Source organism: Opisthorchis viverrini, assembly GCF_000715545.1.
Source record: "Opisthorchis viverrini unplaced genomic scaffold opera_v5_374, whole genome shotgun sequence".
Taxonomy (NCBI): domain Eukaryota; kingdom Metazoa; phylum Platyhelminthes; class Trematoda; order Opisthorchiida; family Opisthorchiidae; genus Opisthorchis; species Opisthorchis viverrini.
In genome coordinates this window covers 12,188-28,919 of record NW_008752035.1, presented here as the reverse complement: position 1 = coordinate 28,919, position 16,732 = coordinate 12,188, and the positions used below count along the sequence as shown (strand labels likewise).

Below are 16,732 nucleotides of genomic sequence, written 5' to 3'. Positions count from 1 at the left end.
GTTGCTGAAAACTATTCGACAGCCCACGATAGGTTTCGCCCTTCTCAGGGCTCATCAGGTAGGCGCAGTCCCCGAGTTTACCTCAACCTAGTGTTCTACTTGAACCCGAATTGGACTGATTTCAACAGAAATCAGTCTAGCTTTCACGAGAGACTCAACTGAATGCTTCGTTTATGATATTCTTCAACTGAATGTGCTGCACAGTTGGTACACTATTCGAGATATCGCACCATGTTTTAATGACAAAAAAATACAGGTGCCCTACTCGTGACTGAGTCAACAACTCCTGGAGGAAGTTGCCTGTTTTAAGGCTTCTGAAGTTCAATTCCTCTACAGTTTACCTTTTCAGGATTCTCACCAGTCAGCGAGCCACGGACGGATAGCACAACAGTATTGTTGAATAGTTAGTATCTGTCCTTACTGATCGCCACGAAAGATGCATTGTTTTCTTCTGGGGCAAGAAATAATGGATAACAAAACAATAGTATGGATATCGGATTTCGTTCCTCCCACACCCCATATTTCAGCGAACGTTTCAGTAGTTTCTGCAGCCGAACCCATCTTCTGACGTGCAATAGATCAATTGAACGAAAAAGGAATACATGACCATTTTGAAACCATCCGATCAAAATCACTCAGTAGGCCTTCGGCTTTCGGATACTGTGGTTTGATTCTGTGGGAGGGAGAGATTTTGTTGTTTTGAAAGGGAATGTGATCTCAGGGCGTATAAACAAGAGTTTCTTAAAGCTCATCTGAAGGGAAACTATCATATCACATTGGGTGACACGAGGCAGGTCAGGTGCAAATTTCAACTTCAGAGCAAGGGTTATGCTGAGCTGACCAGTCGGTACAATGTTTTTCCGATTAGTGATGGACCCCGTGTTATTATTCCGTGCACCACATTCATCTGCTCGTTTGTATATTTACTGGATAGATAGACAAATAGATAGATAGATAGATAGATAGATAGATAGATAGATAGATAGATAGATAGATAGATAGATAGATAGATAGATAGATAGATAGATAGATAGATAGATAGATAGATAGATAGATAGATAGATAGATAGATAGATAGATAGATAGATAGATAGATAGATAGATAGATAGATAGATAGATAGATAGATAGATAGATAGATAGATAGATAGATAGATAGATAGATAGATAGATAGATAGATAGATAGATAGATAGATAGATAGATAGATAGATAGATAGATAGATAGATAGATAGATAGATAGATAGATAGATAGATAGATAGATAGATAGATAGATAGATAGATAGATAGATAGATAGATAGATAGATAGATAGATAGATAGATAGATAGATAGATAGATAGATAGATAGATAGATAGATAGATAGATAGATAGATAGATAGATAGATAGATAGATAGATAGATAGATAGATAGATAGATAGATAGATAGATAGATAGATAGATAGATAGATAGATAGATAGATAGATAGATAGATAGATAGATAGATAGATAGATAGATAGATAGATAGATAGATAGATAGATAGATAGATAGATAGATAGATAGATAGATAGATAGATAGATAGATAGATAGATAGATAGATAGATAGATAGATAGATAGATAGATAGATAGATAGATAGATAGATAGATAGATAGATAGATAGATAGATAGATAGATAGATAGATAGACAGATGAGTGGGCAGAAAAATAGGTGGTTGGATAGATAAACACATTCGGTAACCGACAAATGTTTCCTTAATCTGAATGAGGTATCTTCAAGATTATCTCATATCAATGCCACTTGTGAAGCACGATCGGCAGCACAGCCGGAACACATCCTCCGTACTCTGTTCGACTAAACGACAACAAAGACTACATGGTGATGACGTAGTCAAAGTGTGCCCCCCCCATTCTCGGCAAGATGCAAGGCTGCAGAAGACGCTTGGACAGATGGGAATCAGGTTTGTAAAGATGTCTGTTCTGATGTCCAATGTCATTGCGTCTTCAGGCCATGTTTCTCAAGGCCACAGAATCGTCGTTCCTCAATCACCAAGCAGATTGCATAGAAGCCAAAAAAGGCGCAAGTTAGAATCAAGAGATCGACCAATATTTACGAGTAGATTTTGTGGGTGAACTTCCCGTACTGGTCATGTCAATCCCCTTCGTAAAACTTGATAGCTAATTCGCGTATGACGCAAGCTTCCTTGGAAATTTGCGAGTTCTCAATAGTCTGTATCGATCCGATCGCAAATTCCAAAATTTTCCCGAAATACATGTAAATTCCGCAAGGATTTCATCGTACATGGAACTAACAGCTTGTAAAGATTTCTGCATACCACGCATACCATGCTGATCAGGCTCGGAGTGCTTCTCACACAGCTGCAGTTTTCAGTTCCATCTGTCTTCCAAATGTAAATGTCACGTGACTGTAAGCATTCCATATTGGCTCCTCAACCCGTCGTCATCCACGAGGTGGGGATAAGGACCAAGTAACAGCTTGTTCCACAATTTTCATCTGAAACAGCTGTTAAATCCCCACTATAGTTTCAGCCTCCCATCGTTTCACACACTAAAAGTTAGTTTCGGTATTTAGTAATACGCTACTCGTAAGGTTGCTGAAAACTCCTCGAATGCTCACGACCGGTTTCGCCCTTCTCGGGGTTCCAGGTGAGTCTCTCGCAAAATCCAGTTAGCTTGCAAATGAGTGTATTTCTTTAGTTTTGGCATGTTCCGCTAAGTACATACCCTCAGTACAGGGTAACGAGTTAGTTTACTGACCACAATCCAGGTAGTTGATCAGCGCAGGACAACGATTTAGTTTACTGACCACAATCCAGGTAGTTGCTTAGAGACTAACCTCAATGAATACTATATTATCACAGGTGTTTTTGTGAAAAAAACCTCCGGATTTTTAATTCTGTAAATAAGTCTGCCACCTGAGAGGAACACAACTTCTCCATTTCACCTCTTTCACCTGTGCTCAAGGTTCATCGATCCGCGTGGATAAACGGATCATTAACGGCTATGATGCCAAGACAGGAGACCACCCATGGGCTGTTTCAATCAAAGGTATACATCCCACTACTCTGAGTATCACCTACTGTGGTGCAACCATTATTGCCGAACAATGGCTTCTGACCGCTGCACATTGTTTTTGGACAGACGCCCGGCGAAAGTCGTAAGTTATTAAAACACTTGTGGATACTCTGGGTTTGAGAATGGAGGTATTTATTGTGGGCGAATCATGATCAAGCAGGATTGGCCTTGTAGAATATAGTAGTATAGTATAGTATAGTATAGTATAGTATAGTATAGTATAGTATAGTATAGTATAGTATAGTATAGTATAGTATAGTATAGTATAGTATAGTATAGTATAGTATAGTATAGTATAGTATAGTATAGTATAGTATAGTATAGTATAGTATGACGTTTCGGGTTTCGAAAGAAAGTTCGGTGACAGAATCGGCCAGTATAATTCCACCATTTCGGTTCAATTGTAGTCTGATATTCCTGTTTGTTGATTAGTGGGGATGACTAACATCTACGATGGATTGGTCAGGGGGTGTTGAAGCCGGAGTTTTTGGGCCTTGATTCTTTTGTCTAGAACACCTTAATGGAATATGCCTCTTGGGATCGTTCACAGATTTTGTTGGCCTGTATTCGTCGAGGCGTTCCTGGACAACTAGTTTGGGGTTGGGGTGGTTAATTGGATCTTGCTGAGAGAGATCTTGCGGACTGAGACCCCCTTGGCCTAGTAATCTACCTTTAGGTTGCAGAATGCTAAAAGCACTTAGTTTCAGTTGTGTTTCGGACAATACTACTGATGATCGACAACGCGTCAAGAGTAGTTTATCGATGTCCGTTTGAATGAGGGTAAGGATAATGACTCTGAATCTTGAAGGCTGGGAGTATATTGTTACCAGGTCATGTTCGTCTGAAGACTTGGCCGACTCAGCCACGATGCCGGACATTCATCCAGTAATTGAACTCACGGTGTCCATAACTTGACTATACAATTTCATGGGATAATTCACTAGTGAACCTAGGTTTTCTTCCACTACACCCATTTAAAATCAATAAAGAACAGTGAGATTACTGACGTTGGTGCATCAGTGCTCTGAGGAGTGCGACGGGATAACCGATAGGCCACCACCAGCCCCGCACCCATCACCCCTCCCTCCCAGGGGAGGTCGGATCTGCTGGTGTCTGCATCGTGGGCGCTCGGGCCGAGTGAGTTTAGCCTCCCAAAGACTGAAGACAACGGAGGCCCAAAAACGAAATCTATGCGGTTTGTTTACTCCATGAAGGTCCGAGTAGGGTTCCAGTCAACAAAGAGCACAGAAACCAACCAGTCTGTCGTGAAAAGCTGCAAGCTGCTTAGCTCACAGGCCAGCTGGGCTAAGCTGTGTTCCAGTTAGGTCGTTTGCCATGGGAGAAAGGTTGAGAAATATCTGCCTTCTTAGACTTGCATAAGTTAGTAGTAGCAAAAAGTTGAGTGAAGTCGATGTGTGAGATTCGGTGAAAATCTCAGTGTAGCATGAGTTGGGCAAGTTCCAAGAATGACGATGATCTCATGGTTGCTAAAAATAGACTGCCTACCAGTCTGAACAAAATTTGTGATCGCGAAAATTGCAGAAAGTCGAGGTGAGTTCCATCGGACTTGAGTTAAGTTCAGCTAAGTTTGTCACCTACAGGCCGTTCACACTTTGGACTGGCGGTGCTTTGGGATGGAAGAACTTCACGTTTGGCTCTGATCAGTTATTCGACATACTCGGGCCTATCGGTAAGAATAAAGTGTATGCCAGGTTTTTCAGAAGTTTAGTTTAGTTCCATAGCCCTAAAGGGCAAAGCCGGTAATTGAGCTCGCCCCGGTATTTTGTTCATCTTACATTATTTCAACTCAGGGGAGGAGTAGAGTTTGAGTACGCTGGCAATCCTTTGTTATTAGACAACAATCAGAACCAAGAGCTGTAGCCTTGATATTACCAAAGGGACAATTTTGATAACAGAATCTGGAAGTGATCGAGACCTCCTTTATCGGCGCGATCGTTTCAAGCAATGCGGTGGAATGCAAGTAACTTTATCAGCCTAACTCTCAGATGAGCAACGCAGTCTTTGTTTCTTCAAGGTGCGCTGAGTAACCGAGTGTAGCGAATTCGGGCGGATCTTATAAAGATATGGATAAACTTGGCACCTTTTCCTGGAAAATCTTTTCTCAAGAATGAAAACAGTTTGGAGACTTCTCGAGCTCGCCGAGCATTCAATCAACTTTGAATTCGGGCGAAAATGCTGCACGACGATCGGGTGGTCGAGAAGCTGATCGATGTGCTAAGGGATTTCGGGGATACGAAGTCCTCACTGAAGAACACTTTACACTACTGTGGAATCGTTGTTCTCCGTCTTAGTGAGCACGGTGGCGTTCAGACGGTTTGTGTGGCCAACTTGATAGTTGATTCTGGCACAGCGCACATCACGTAGGCGGTTTCAGTCCCGCGCCGAAATTCTAGTTTTTGGTACCTACGTACGTATGACAGAGGCCATTTAGCCTCAGTTCTACACACCAACTTCGTGCATCTAATCGGTATTGAAGTTTGGCTTACTGTAGAAACCATACATGGTACGCAGCACCGCTGTCGAAGATCTGTCTTGATCTGGTGAACAGTGATTAGACAAATCAGCGTGGAGACTAAATGCGTTTGAGAGTGTATCCAGCTCATTTCAGCTGACGAAGCATGTGCCTAGCAGGCAATGGAGCATTTTCGATGCCTTAAGTCAATGCCCACCTTTTTCATCACTATCAAGTGCTGAATGAAAGCGGATATGCACACTTTCTCACTGGTTTAAAGGCTCAACGCCGGTGTCTGTAGTAGAGATATCCTTCTCTCACAAGCCAATTGAAAACTCGATATCACATTGTTCGAGGTTTTAATTGGTCTTGTGTTTCCAACAGCTAGCTGGTCAAATCGTTGAATTAATGCTCTGGTGTCAGAGTTGAATCCGGTGCGTTTACGAACTGAAAATATCTCAACCTGATTCCGAATTTCCTGAGAGATACGGGGGCCATTACTGAATTTGTTTTGGCGTGCACCTTGAAATGATCTCAGGCACCCATTTCCATTGATCACGAGGATAAATTGCCCAAGAACACATCCAATAGACTGACTTGTTTTAGGCCCAAGGCCTGAGCAAGCGAGAATGGTGGCTTTGTAGATTAACAGTCGAAGAAGGCTATCGACGCACGAGATTTACTACTATGTTTATTATTTTTGTAGTAGTATTTTGGTGCCGGGATATCAATCGGATTGAGAATCCTCAACGTTTGGGTGCTAACAACGAGTCACCTGGTTCATTGAGATCCATATGGACCCATCTACATTTGCTTGAGTAAACTCGAAAGAATTGCCCGTCGATCACTGTTTACGCTTCTAGCAGTCAAACCCGATTGCCGTCCAATCTGACTGAGTGTTCATCTTCCTGATCAATGTCTTTGATCGTTAGAGTTCGCAAGGCTTGCATCCATTTGATTACGTAGTATAATTGGGACGGAATATTCAGTCGGTAAGAGATGGGACAAAGTAAACTACCGAGTTCACTTTTTTTCAGCTGGGAATAGTAAATTTGTATGACGCTCTTTTGGTTGTTTTCTTTATACGAATGGCTTTGTTTCATCACCCCACAGAATGCTGAATCCCGGGTATTGGCACGCTCAAGCCGGACACACAAAAATAGTCGTAAGTTTTGGATTTTAAGTAGGTAATTTCAAGTCAACGCATACTCAAACGCAGTAATGAAGTAATCATACACAAAGACGTTGGATAAGCTTGTTGGGAATTCTGCTTTCCGTCGCCCGAATGTCATCTCGCATAAAGCTCATCGATTAGGAATGATGTGTATCTTTGTACGCAGTCAGACTTTAGACGGGGACTTCCCAGACAACGCCCGCCCTGTTTTTTTTGCTTCGATTTCCTCTTAAACCATCAACTGTTTTCAACCCAAGCAAATGGGGATTTGTTCAGCTGAACGCGTAAGATCGAAACCGCCTATTGTGACCAAGACGTGCGTCGTCGTTCGAGCTCCACGTAATTCCGCGGTAGTGCCATTTTCCTAACGTGGACTTTCTTGAAGACTGTGGTAGAACGAAATGCGAATACAGCAAATTCCGGTCATTGGTTTGTTCGCCGAGCTGGACCACTTAATGGCTAGCATTTCATCACCAATCGAGAAGACATCGGTGCGTTGTTAGGGAGTGTAGTGGGGCATAGCGATGATTAAATGGTTGTGCATTGAGTAGTGTCACTTGTGAGTAAATATAGATGCTGATGGGTTGAGCTTACCTTCGATCACGATTGGTTGTTCGGCCGATCGGTTTCAACGACTACTGCGTTATCTGATAATCACGTGGCCTACTAGCTTGGCATCCCCTGGTCTCACACAACGCTTTGATGATACTACCTGGAATGGTGATGAGACGCTGGCAGTCAAATTGCTCAGCTCAGAGAACAAACCATCTGCGGTAATTCAGCTATCAACGGTCTCTTCAACATAGAATTCTGTTTCAAGCCCACCGCCATCCCATAATTTCGATCGACGGAGCAGCCGGAGATGCCAGACTTTTGAATAGTTTTCACAACTTATCTTTCATTGTTGGATTAGCTTTGCATTGTTTGTTGACTAAAAGGTTACAGACTACACATTCGGATCCTCTGTGGCCTATTTATTGCGTAGCCGGTAGATGATCGGTGTTCCCCAATAAGTAACAGAGATGCCTATTTTTTTAGTTCTCTTTTGAATGCTGAAGTAAGCCCGAAACTATTGACAAGATGTATATGATCACAGAGTTAAGCGGCACGGACCTATCGACACATTCGGTTCTACATATCTACATCACTCGGTGCATAAAAACCACGCATCAGAGATTCCAGTGGTCAATCTTGTCAACACAGGGGACTATATCGAAAGGCGGGTATCTTTATACTTTCAGAGCGGACATATTCTGGCGGCGGAGACTCATTTCGCTACGATGTACCTGGGGACTGGCTTGCCACCGGACTTCAGCAAATATCTGTGACCTCCGGAAATGTAAGGCGAAGTGAAGTCGAGCTAATTTTTCCGAGTGATTTTGCTGTCACAGCAACCAATAAGCGCTTACTATCCGAGGATGGACTCAATGGCAAAGGCTACATACAATAACTTGAGTGGTTTTTTTCAGTTGGTAAACTGGCAAGTTTTTTCAGAGACTTCTTTGTTGAGTGGGGTGATATGCTTGATCAGAGCAAATATAGTTTGTTTATCACAACTACACTTGGCACTAGACACACAAGATGATCTGGAACAAACCACCATCACCATCACCGCGAACACCGCAACCCTCATCACCATCATCAGCATCGTCACAAGCAACATCACCACCACCACAACGAGGATCATTCCCACGATGACGACGACCGCCTCCATCAACACCACTACCACAAAGACAACCCTCACCATCCTCACTACCAATATCACCACATCACAAACGCTACCGCCACCACCCCATCACCACCACCGTCACCACCACCACTACCACAACGACAACCCTCACCATCCTCACTACCAATATCACCAAAGCCACCACCACCACCATCAAAACCACTGAAATCAACACCACCACCACCACCGCCACCAGCACCGACACCGACACCACCACCACGGGGACAACCCTCACCATCCTCACCGCCAACGTCACCACTACCACCAATACGACCACTGACCCCACCACCGCCACCACCAGCGCCACCACCCCATTGCCACCACCGCTACCACAAAGACATCCCCCACCATCCTCACTACCAATATCACACAGCCACCACCGACATCGACACCGACACCGACACCGACACCGACNACCAGCACCAACAACACCAAAACCACCATCACCACCACCACCACCACTAACACAAAAACAGCCGTCCCCATTATCGCTAGCTACATCACCACAGCCACAGCGTAATCTATGCGGGAAGTAGTGATTCTCTGGAGCATTTGACTACAGACCATTAGTTGTTATATCGCACAGCTGTAACACACTTCCGGTATCTAGCTGTCATGCCACGCGAAGGAAGCACGAGTGCTTGTATACTGCCAGCTTGCCCAAGCCTAGACAGAGGGAGTTGATAGGCCGAGGTCGGGTTCGAACCATGGACCTTGTGGTCAATAAATTCGCGCTCTAACCACTTGAGTCATCTCGCTTCCTAGATGCTATATATAGTTGTATATGTAACATATATTATGTATATTATAGTAATATGTAGTTGTTATATCCAAATCAGAAGTTCAGCTAGGAGTCGTGTGCGGTTTTCAGAAGCCTTCTGATAAGCGAACTAGTACACTGAACAATACATGCAACGGGTAATTTCCAAAAAACGCGACCGACATAATGGTTTTCATGATCGACAAAATACCCATGAGATAGCGACAAAAATGCGGACGATAACTGTGAGGCGTCGCGTTTACCAAGGGTAAAAACATCCCTGAGTATACATAGCACCTCCAATCTCCGACCGACGCTGAATTCCCCAGGGTATTCGTGACTTGGCATCGTTGCTGGTCTGCTCATGCATTCAAAGAGGCATGATCACGAGGGTTTGGGGTGAAAAGTGCGATGGGACACCACGACACTGTGATAGATTGTCGTTGGAAGTACTTCCAACTTCGATCTTACGCCCAAAGACCAAGTTTATCAGTTGGCTATCACTTTACAGGCAAAGATCCCGCATGTTCGAAGCCTGTAACAGTGCGACTTTCAGGAAGCTGAGCGAAAGAAATGATATTTGGTCCAAATTTAATTGTAATCAAGTCCTCAAGGGGTCTTTGGTTGTATGCTCCCTTCGCATAATTGTCTCTTACATTAGGGCTCAAATAGGGGTGACCTGTGCAGAGGGGTTGCTGGCCTGGCTTTCTGGTATCGTGAGCAGCCTGTAAACCAGGGCATTCAGTAACGAGCGTAACAATATCAAGCTAGGTTTTCACCCTGCCGACCTGATTGGAACATAAAAGTTGGTACAGTTACGGAGCGAGCGCGAGCGAACGAGCTGTGCAAACGTCATTAGGACAAAATTAGGCCATAAATTCTGTCCATGACTTCAAATGGATTACTAGCCTATCTAATTAGAAATTGACCGGAAATGACAATTAATCGTATAAATAAATGAGCAAACACATGAGCGAATGTTAGCTGTTTTCAATAGACGTACACAAAACTAACCTACCCAGCTCTGTTCGACCCATATTCAGACTGTCAGCGCAGTGCAATGCATGGCAGGTCACTTGACAGCATTGAAAGTGATGAGGAATCATAAAATTCCGGATGACTGCTTGACAGAGCACAGAATTCGCACAAACAAGACTGTAGAATAAGCAAAATACACTTATTTGCAAACAAGTTTGGTTCCGCGAGAGACTCACCTCGAACCTAGCTGAATCTCTCGTTGACGAATCGCACCTACCTGATGAGCTTCAAGAAGAGCGAACCCGATCGTGGGCTGTCGAAGAAGTTTCAGAAACCTTATGAGTAGTGCATTATGAAAGACTGTTAAATCTGAACCAACACTGCCGGAATTGAATTTTTGGACACAAAGTTATTGCTTTCCTATCTTGTCTAATTTCTTAATGCAGCCTGAAGTTCCAACCATTAGACCTCTACAGTTCTTACTCTGATAAAAACAACGGACACCAGTCCACACCGAAGGGCAGCACTGGACTCGAGTTTCGCTCTTATTAGGACTCATTAGCAGTGCATATCCAACGGGCGTGCCGGGTTTTGAACCCCGGACGTGTTCACACATGAGCGATGTGATTGGTGTGCCTGACCCATCGAAAGACGACCCAGTAATTGTCCGATCGATTTTTCTGGTTATGAAGTTCTTATGGGTTGAAGCAGTGTGGCCAATAGCCTATCAATGAATGAAAACAAACACAAATTGTTGCAAATTGTGCCAGCCACACTGGCTAAGTGTCTGGAAGACTATCCAGACAAAGTTTGTCTATCCACACTCATCAGATCGTCTGCTCACCAATGTATTGCTTAAAGCACCTAAATTGAAGCCAGAAAGTTCTGAACAGCAATATTTAATACGGAAGATGCAAGCTTATGAAATGAGGCGTTTCTCGGTTGTGGAAGCAACGGAACCCTTTTGACACCGTACCATATTATACTATACTATACTATACTACTCATTAGCAGTGCATATCCAACGGGCGTGCCGGGTTTTGAACCCCGGACGTGTTCACACATGAGCGATGTGATTGGTGTGCCTGACCCATCGAAAGACGACCCAGTAATTGTCCGATCGATTTTTCTGGTTATGAAGTTCTGATGGGTTGAAGCAGTGTGGCCAATAGCCTATCAATGAATGAAAACAAACACAAATTGTTGCAAATTGTGCCAGCCACACTGGCTAAGTGTCTGGAAGACTATCCAGACAAAGTTTGTCTATCCACACTCATCAGATCGTCTGCTCACCAATGTATTGCTTAAAGCACCTAAATTGAAGCCAGAAAGTTCTGAACAGCAATATTTAATACGGAAGATGCAAGCTTATGAAATGAGGCGTTTCTCGGTTGTGGAAGCAACGGAGCCCTTTTGACACCGTACCATATTATACTATACTATACTATACTATTTTCTATAGAGGAGAATGTCGGTAGCTCAGGTATACTATGCTGTGCTATACTATAATATGCTATAGCATATAAAGCAACGAAACCCTTTTGACACCGTACCATATTGTACTATGCTATACTATACTATACCATACTATACTATACCACACTATACTGCGCTTTACTACACTATACTACACTATACTATACTGTACTATGCCACATTTCACCTTACTCTACTCTACCATAACACACTATACCATACTGTACTCTACCCTACTGAACTATATCAGTCTATTCCATACAGCACTACTCTATGACGTGTTATACTATGACGTGATATACTATTCTGTACCATACTATACTGCACTACAGTATATGCTGTATCATCTTGCTGTATCCTATTCTACCCTGTAATTCACTGTTTTATACTCTACTGAAGTTTTCTACATCGAACAAATTGTGGCTCACTAGGTGGCCCGTCGGTTTATTGTTCTTTTGAAGTCTAGTCTTGCTCCAAACACGCGCTGTTTCACTTTTACAGGCTTCATCCTCGTAGAACGGTGTCTCCCCTCTCCTTGATAAACATCAATTTTTCTACCAATCACGACCGTTCAAAAACATATTTATTTGTATTTCAATGGTCCAGCTCGGTGAAGAACATACGAAGAGAGAGATAATCGTTGGCGCCAGCGACACAGACGAAACCGGGTCTAACTTCCTTCAAAATCTGTTTGAAAGCTTAAAGAAACTTATCCTCTTGTAAGTTACTCATTTTATCTTTTGATGTGTGTATCATGGCACCATTCACGGTCCTCCAGAAGAGTGTAAGTGTATAAACACTTAGCTAATGACTAAAGTGGTGGAAGGTTTGACGCGTATGAGGACAATCAGGAGGATAGTGATGTCAATACTACTGAATAGGTTGCTGAAAAGCGTTGATGTTTTAGCGTGATACCTTTTTGAACAATAATCACACAATTTGCGCGGTAAAGTTGACCAACAAGCTATTTACCAGACCATAAGAATAAGTTGCATTTTTCTGACATTTTGCAAGTGCTATTATCCCCACACGTATCCACATCTTTTGCGTTTTTTATTCTATTTCCAGCAAGACATCTACTGACGAGGCAGTAGCTGACGACAAGTTGTGGCATGTCCACTTTCAAAAAATTATACTGCATCCAAAATACGCACCCAGTAAGAAAAATGTCCGTGTTGTTTTCTTTTATTGAGCTACAGCTGGTTTTCTAAAGTTCGACGGCCATTCTCAGCCTACGTCTCATTTGCTAACCTACGTTGTACTCACAAGCTGTTGAAGCTATCGTTCGGTGTTCACAATTGTCAAACTTCTAGTCCACATGAGTACATTATAGTTAGTCATGTGCCCCGCAGTTGCTGGCACACCTGAAAGTAGGAATGATATCTGGGCGTAATACACTACTCATAAGTTTGCTGGCAAATATTCGACAGCCCACGACCGGTTTCGCCCTTCTTGGAGCTCATCAGGTAGGCTCAGTCTCCAATGTTTCACATGAACCCAAGAAATATTGGCGAATCAATTTGGTTTTGGGAAAGACTGACCTGGAACCTGGCTGAATCTCTCGTTTATGATGTTTTCAAGCAACTGAATGTATTGCACCAGGCCACCTCGTCTTTCGAGATATTGCGATGCAGACATGGCATACTACTCATAGGGTTGCTGATAATTATTCGACGGCCCAAGAAGGACGAAACCGATCGTTGACGATTGTCAAAATGAATTAACTTAGGTCTGTGTATTAAGGGGAAATTTGCATTGTATGTTCACCCGAACACCTGTCAAATGTTTATAGCCACACTTGTACGGTAAGAGTCTAAAACACTTAGTTCAGTCACTTGGCACCTTTAGAGCATGCACCCGGACCTGAGTTCCAAATTAGGCTTGTGGAGAGTTGTTTAAGGCGCGCACATTTGCACTGAGCCAAGCACAAAACCAGCCACAGACAATTTAGTCGATCCCCCTGCACGAAATCTCAGTTGATGAACGACAGAGAGCGAAGCAACTAGAACGCCACAAGTATGACGTCAGCTGAGGTCAAAAAACACTCCAGTCCAACAACGAGAACAAAAAATGATTTGGTGGGTTACATTTAGGACAACTGCGAGGCGCCCGAGCATCCGCAAAGTGTCGCAGGTTTCGTTAACCAGGAAATCAACTTCCAAACTCTTTTACGGTGTTGAGTACCAAACCATCTACAAATTCATTCAACGTGTTGACGAGTGTGAAGCTCGTGGTTCGTTTTGCCCCCATGGTGCATTGGAGTCAGCACCTATTTTTGAACAAATCCCGGTGGAGAACTGCATCTTGGTCTTGTTTCTATCATCAGTCTGATCTGCTTGTTTGGTTACACATCTGTAGTTTTTTTTACTTATTTTATTTCCACAAATAGACGATCTCGAATATGATATTGCCCTCGTCAAACTGCGAGCCGCGCTTCCTATCGATGGCAAAAAGCTCGCTGCAGCCAAACTTCCAGCAGGACTGACCACGGGTGACTGGCCTCCAGTCGGCACTCAGTGCACATTTGTTGGTTGGGGATGCCAAAAGTATCAAGGTGAACCAACTGCCAATTTACAGGTCGTCGCGCTACGTGTAGTCTCACATGATGCCTGCACAGAAATGTATAATCACGGTGCTGGGTTGAACGAACACCACGAATTCTGCGCCGGCTACTATCAATCAAATGTCGGAATATGCGCTGTGAGTGTGAATAATATATTTTCATTGGTTCGATGTGGAAAAGACACACATGGCCAGGTTTGACCCTTTGATAGTGGTCGCCTCAACGCTCTCTAATGTCGTAGGTTATTGTTCACAGTTCTCCCCTTGTCCTGAAGCAACTATTCTGCTGAGTTCAAATCAAGTTTGGGGAGCACTAGATTTGAGTTTCAGCCTTACTACATCTTATCAGTAGTATATACCCTCGACTGAGCCTAAGTTTATGCACGCGCGTGCAAAGACTGATGCACGAATCGCCTTACTACATCAGTAGTATATACCCTCGACTGAGCCTAAGTTTATGCACGCGCGTGCAAAGACTGATGCACGAATCGGTAAAATGGTAATGTAAAGGCATCACAACTTTCAATCACTTCCACCGTACTAATGGAGATGAGGAGAGAATCGAGTTCTACACGTTTCACGTATTATGATTGGAAAAAAGTGGGAGATGAAGGCGACTGGAATATGACCTGTTAGAGAAAGCCGAAACGCGAAAAGGCATAAGAGTGACTCTGAAAGCTCTGTGTATTCGGAAGTAAATATCTCTCAATGTGAATTAACAAGACAATTTGGACAGTTTAGGTTGGGACGTGTGACTGTTCGCTAGAAAATCATCTATTAGTTTATGCCTCAAGAAAATCCAACCAGTATTACTCTTCGTATTGGTAGTTTTGCGGAACATGGGTAGCTCGGTTGCAATGCTTCGTTATCGTATGGACAAGAAACGGATGTGAGAAACACTTCCAGCCCCGTTCCTGCACAGCTCCGAAAGCGTGGAAGCCGCCACAACAATAGGAGAGGACCAGTTGTTGGCTTGTGACCTAAGCTCGGCAGTTGGAGGGTAAATGTTTCACTGTGAAAAAAAACCTTGCATATGCTTAAAGAGACTGTATTTTACACGCTCCATCTTGTCGAGCACGTTTGCTTCCCTGAGCTCTCTATGGACCACGAGCTCTCCATGGCCAGCGAGATAACTTTTGTCATTGTTTTGGGCTACTGATAAACTGAACAGTAGTAACGAGTCAGTCGCACTTTCTCTGAACATTTCAGGGCGACAGCGGCGGTGGCCTCATCCAGATGTATGAACGGCAAGTGGTTGTTGTGGGGGTTGCATCAGCGACCCACGCAAGACAGCCACAATCATACCCCGGTCTCTTCACCAGAGTTTCGGCTTTCACGGATTGGATCGAGAAGACCGTGGACAGCAACCTGTGAAACAACTATTAATGTCAAAGTGTAAAACCAAGAGAAAGATGATTCTCACTTTCATGGTTTTGGTTATTATGTTGTGAGTCTTCATTTGGAAAGACATTTGTTGTTGAAATAACGCGAACTGCTGATCCTGTAACTGGATAAATTTAAAGCCAGCTAGTCCACGAATAGCAAATGGATGTTTATCCGGATCCTCTGACATTCTTCTAGCTTTTTAGCGTGGTTAGTTCTGCACTGCGCAGCCAGACTAATTCGTGGTGGATTTAATGCAGATGGCTATAGTTACGAATGACTCGTTCAAGTTTAGTCAAAATCTGCTTGTCCTCTCCCTGGTTGACGTAATTAGTTGCAATTACCTCTCATCCAGATGTTTTTCGAAAAGGTATAACTCATCGGGCAGATGCCCTTTTCAATTTAGCTAGGGACTTTTGGCTGAGTCATTAAAAATTTGCCTGGTCGTTCGTTCAGCCGTAGCCATGCCACCCGTAGGGAGCACGAGGGCTGAGAGACTACCACGTTGCTCAAGCCTAGACTGAGTAAATCTAGAGACGGAGGCCGGGTTCGAACCACGAACCCTCCGGTCAGTAAATTCGCGCTCTAACCAAATGGGACATCTCGCCATCTGCATGGTCGTTATTGACTAATGTCAACTGACAGATTAAATGACATCTCAAACCCATATCTAAACAGGATGCAGCAAAATTTAAGGAAAAATCGTCTGCTGATCAATTGAACTCAAAGTAGTTCATGCGTACGTGACATTTGCATTGAAATCCAATAAGGGATTCAGAGTGTCGCTGTTGTGTGAATTACTTAATGCATCACAAACAACCTTGGTTTGAGATATGCCCTTGATGGGTATGCCGAATTAGCCTGGAAGCAGATCAACTGTGAATTTTGTTTTAGCCTGTGTGTGTAGTTTGCACTGGATGTCCTATACACCTGTGAGATTTTATCATGATTTGAGTAATGAACTTATGTGTACGATTCAGCGTGAATAAGATCTCAGGATTGACGTTTTTTCAGGCCTGATGCTGGGAAATATCTCATATTGGCGCCTCCGATCCCCACTCCCATCTGTCCTTCCAGTTATCTGTGCTAATATCACAGGTTGGCACTTGCAAGGGACA

The 16,732-nt window shown here is 43.4% G+C and overlaps 2 protein-coding genes across 2 annotated transcripts in view; one reads left to right on the top strand and one right to left on the bottom strand.

Moving 5' to 3' along the window:
• Positions 1–15,660, top strand: part of T265_15173 (hypothetical protein) — a gene marked incomplete at both ends in the record, with an annotated part of 18,627 nt that extends 2,967 nt beyond the window's left edge. The window contains 6 exons of the mRNA XM_009176921.1: positions 2,969–3,161; positions 6,666–6,717; positions 12,276–12,388; positions 12,738–12,826; positions 14,059–14,369; positions 15,441–15,660. Of these exons, the coding sequence (XP_009175185.1) occupies positions 2,969–3,161; positions 6,666–6,717; positions 12,276–12,388; positions 12,738–12,826; positions 14,059–14,369; positions 15,441–15,605 (923 nt within the window). The remainder of the gene's footprint in view (positions 1–2,968; positions 3,162–6,665; positions 6,718–12,275; positions 12,389–12,737; positions 12,827–14,058; positions 14,370–15,440) is intronic.
• Positions 9,022–15,804, bottom strand: T265_10527 (hypothetical protein; the record flags this gene model as incomplete). The annotated part of the gene is made up of 5 exons (XM_009176920.1): positions 9,022–9,121; positions 10,430–10,562; positions 10,677–10,917; positions 11,190–11,366; positions 15,655–15,804. The coding sequence occupies 5 exons, from the start codon at positions 15,802–15,804 to the stop codon at positions 9,022–9,024; spliced, it is 801 nt and encodes a 266-aa protein (XP_009175184.1).
• Between the last annotated feature and the right edge of the window lie 928 nt (positions 15,805–16,732).